Genomic DNA, 2,188 nt, shown 5'->3' on the forward strand with positions numbered 1-2,188 from the left:
TAGGTAGCGGCTCGTCCTCGCAACGCTGCTGATGGGCAGCCAATAACACTTTTCAGCAACACGTTTGAAGTGACCCAAAGGAAACCCTGATTCACGCCAGCACTCAAACCCCAAAACTGGCCGCCACAGGATGTCAAGGTGGCCGAGACACAAAGCGTCAAAGCCTCCCCAGCTCCTTCACCACCCAAGCCTGTCCCTGTCCCTATCCCTGTCCCTCATGGCTGGCAGCACAAGCACCCATCTCCTACCTGAAGGGCCGGTCGGCCGTCGAGTTCACTCCGGCGAAGGACTGGCTCCTATTGATCTTGGCGACGAGGACTCGGCGCTGCGGGCGCACAGACAGGGACATCGTTGAGTGTGACCTGGAGGTTCTCCCTGGGGGACACAAGAGAGGGGGATCAGCAGCAGCGGGGGGGGGAAACACACACAGGCAGGGCTGCCACTGTGAACAGGATGGGAACAGCATCCACAGACCAGGATGGCTACAGCACCCATGGACCAGGAGCATTCTCTCCTTGTCAGCCCAGGGATGCTCCCAGTGGCACTGAGGACACAGGTCCTCAGTATCTCCTCCTGCACCCCATCTTGCCCCAGCACACGTCCCGCTGTCCCCCCGTGCCACCTCCACTGCAGGAAGGGCGCGGGGCCGAACCCAGCTGCCCAGCCCTTCACTGTCTCCTTGCTTGCTTCCGCTCGCTCCAGTAATCAGGAGGGAAACCCATGGACAACAAAGCACTTTGGAAAGTCCCCAGCTTTGCCAGGAGCTCTGTGTCGGGGAAGGAAAGGCCGGGCCATTCCCCGCCGGACCCTGGAAAGTCCGCGTGGGCAACACGTGTGCAGCCCCATGGCCACCACCACTCTGCCTTCTGCTCCTGGCAGCACCAGAGAGGGTGCCAGGAGTCCTGAAGTTGCTGCCAGCCCCTGCCTGTCCCCACGGTGGCCAGAGCAGTTGATGCCAACCAATACGGAACAGATTTCTGAGTCTCAGGGCCCAGACCCGGCTGCCACCCCACACTGCAGGAAGCATCGCTGCAGCCCTGGCCGGGGGCCTTTCCTCCTGACCCCAGTGAGCCCCCAGCCCCAGGAGCACCAGAGATGGCTGCTGCCGCCATCCCCACTCCTTCCCCAGCACAACAGAGCCTGGCTCACACCAGCCCCCCACGGCACACACCTGCTCAGCCACCAGTGGACATCCCCACAGCGCTGCGCTCTCCGCCGCCCCGCAGCCATGCTGTCACCTCCCCACATGCCAGGATGGGGCCAGGCATTCCTAGTGCCCGGGATGAGCCAGGGCCATTCAGAGTCAAAGGCAGCCGCCGCTGATAACCTCCATCCTCGTGGAGCTGGGATGCAGCAGCTCCATCTGCTCCCCGCTTGGCACTCGGGTCCCAGCCCAGGACCTCTTAGGTCCTGGTGGGTCCCACCGCTTTGGTGTTATCTTCGTGCCAGTCCCTTCAGTTTCCAGGACAACGCTGTCCCAATTAAGCTCATTAGGAGGAGCTATAATCCCTGGCAGCAGGGCTGACCTGCAGGGCCTGGGCAGATTACCCTCCATAGGGCTCTTTAATCTGCTCCCCACTGAGTGAGCACCAGTGCTTGCTGTCCCAGCTGGGTGGTATTGGGGCTCATCCATAGGGAACGCACCCACCACCTCATGATGGGGTTCTCCACGTGTGGGGCAGGTCATGGCTCCTATGGAGTGAGCACAACCTTGCCATCCCATCCTTCTCTAGCTCATGTTGTCATCTGGAGGCATGGCGGTGGGGGACTAAGGAGAGTCACCCAGGCAGGACCCCGCGCTGAGGAGAATGACGCTGGGGGTGTCAGAGGGGTGAAGGATACTGGAGGTGCCATGGAGGACCAATGTCCCAGCACAGCTCCCCAGGACAGTCAGAGAAACCCCCAGCTGCTCGCCCAGGCACCTCAGAGGCTCCAGCAGCACCTACACTGCTCTGGGTCATGCTCCAAGGTGCCCAAGGCTCCTGCACCAGCCCAGGGAGCAGTGCCATGAGCAGCGGCCGCTGGCAGGACCACGTCCTTGCACCCAGCCCCAGGCACTGCCAGGTCCTGCCAGCGCCTGCCTGTCTGCTGCAGCACCCTGTGTCCCCGGGCCTGGCACCCTGCAGCCCAGCTCCTGTGCCTGGACCCCAAAATCCCTTCAAGGTGAGGGACACCATGTCCCCACCCT

The 2,188-nt window shown here is 62.5% G+C and overlaps 1 protein-coding gene across 1 annotated transcript in view; it reads right to left on the reverse strand.

Moving 5' to 3' along the window:
- Positions 1 to 375, reverse strand: part of FAM65A (family with sequence similarity 65, member A) — a gene marked incomplete at both ends in the record, with an annotated part of 11,323 nt that extends 10,948 nt beyond the window's left edge. The window contains 1 exon segment of the mRNA XM_010179944.1: positions 249 to 375. Coding sequence (XP_010178246.1) covers positions 249 to 375 — 127 coding nt within the window.
- Positions 376 to 2,188: the final 1,813 nt, after the last annotated feature.

This window comes from Mesitornis unicolor, unplaced genomic scaffold (genome assembly GCF_000695765.1).
Source record: "Mesitornis unicolor isolate BGI_N332 unplaced genomic scaffold, ASM69576v1 scaffold8242, whole genome shotgun sequence".
NCBI classification, from domain to species: Eukaryota; Metazoa; Chordata; class Aves; order Mesitornithiformes; family Mesitornithidae; genus Mesitornis; species Mesitornis unicolor.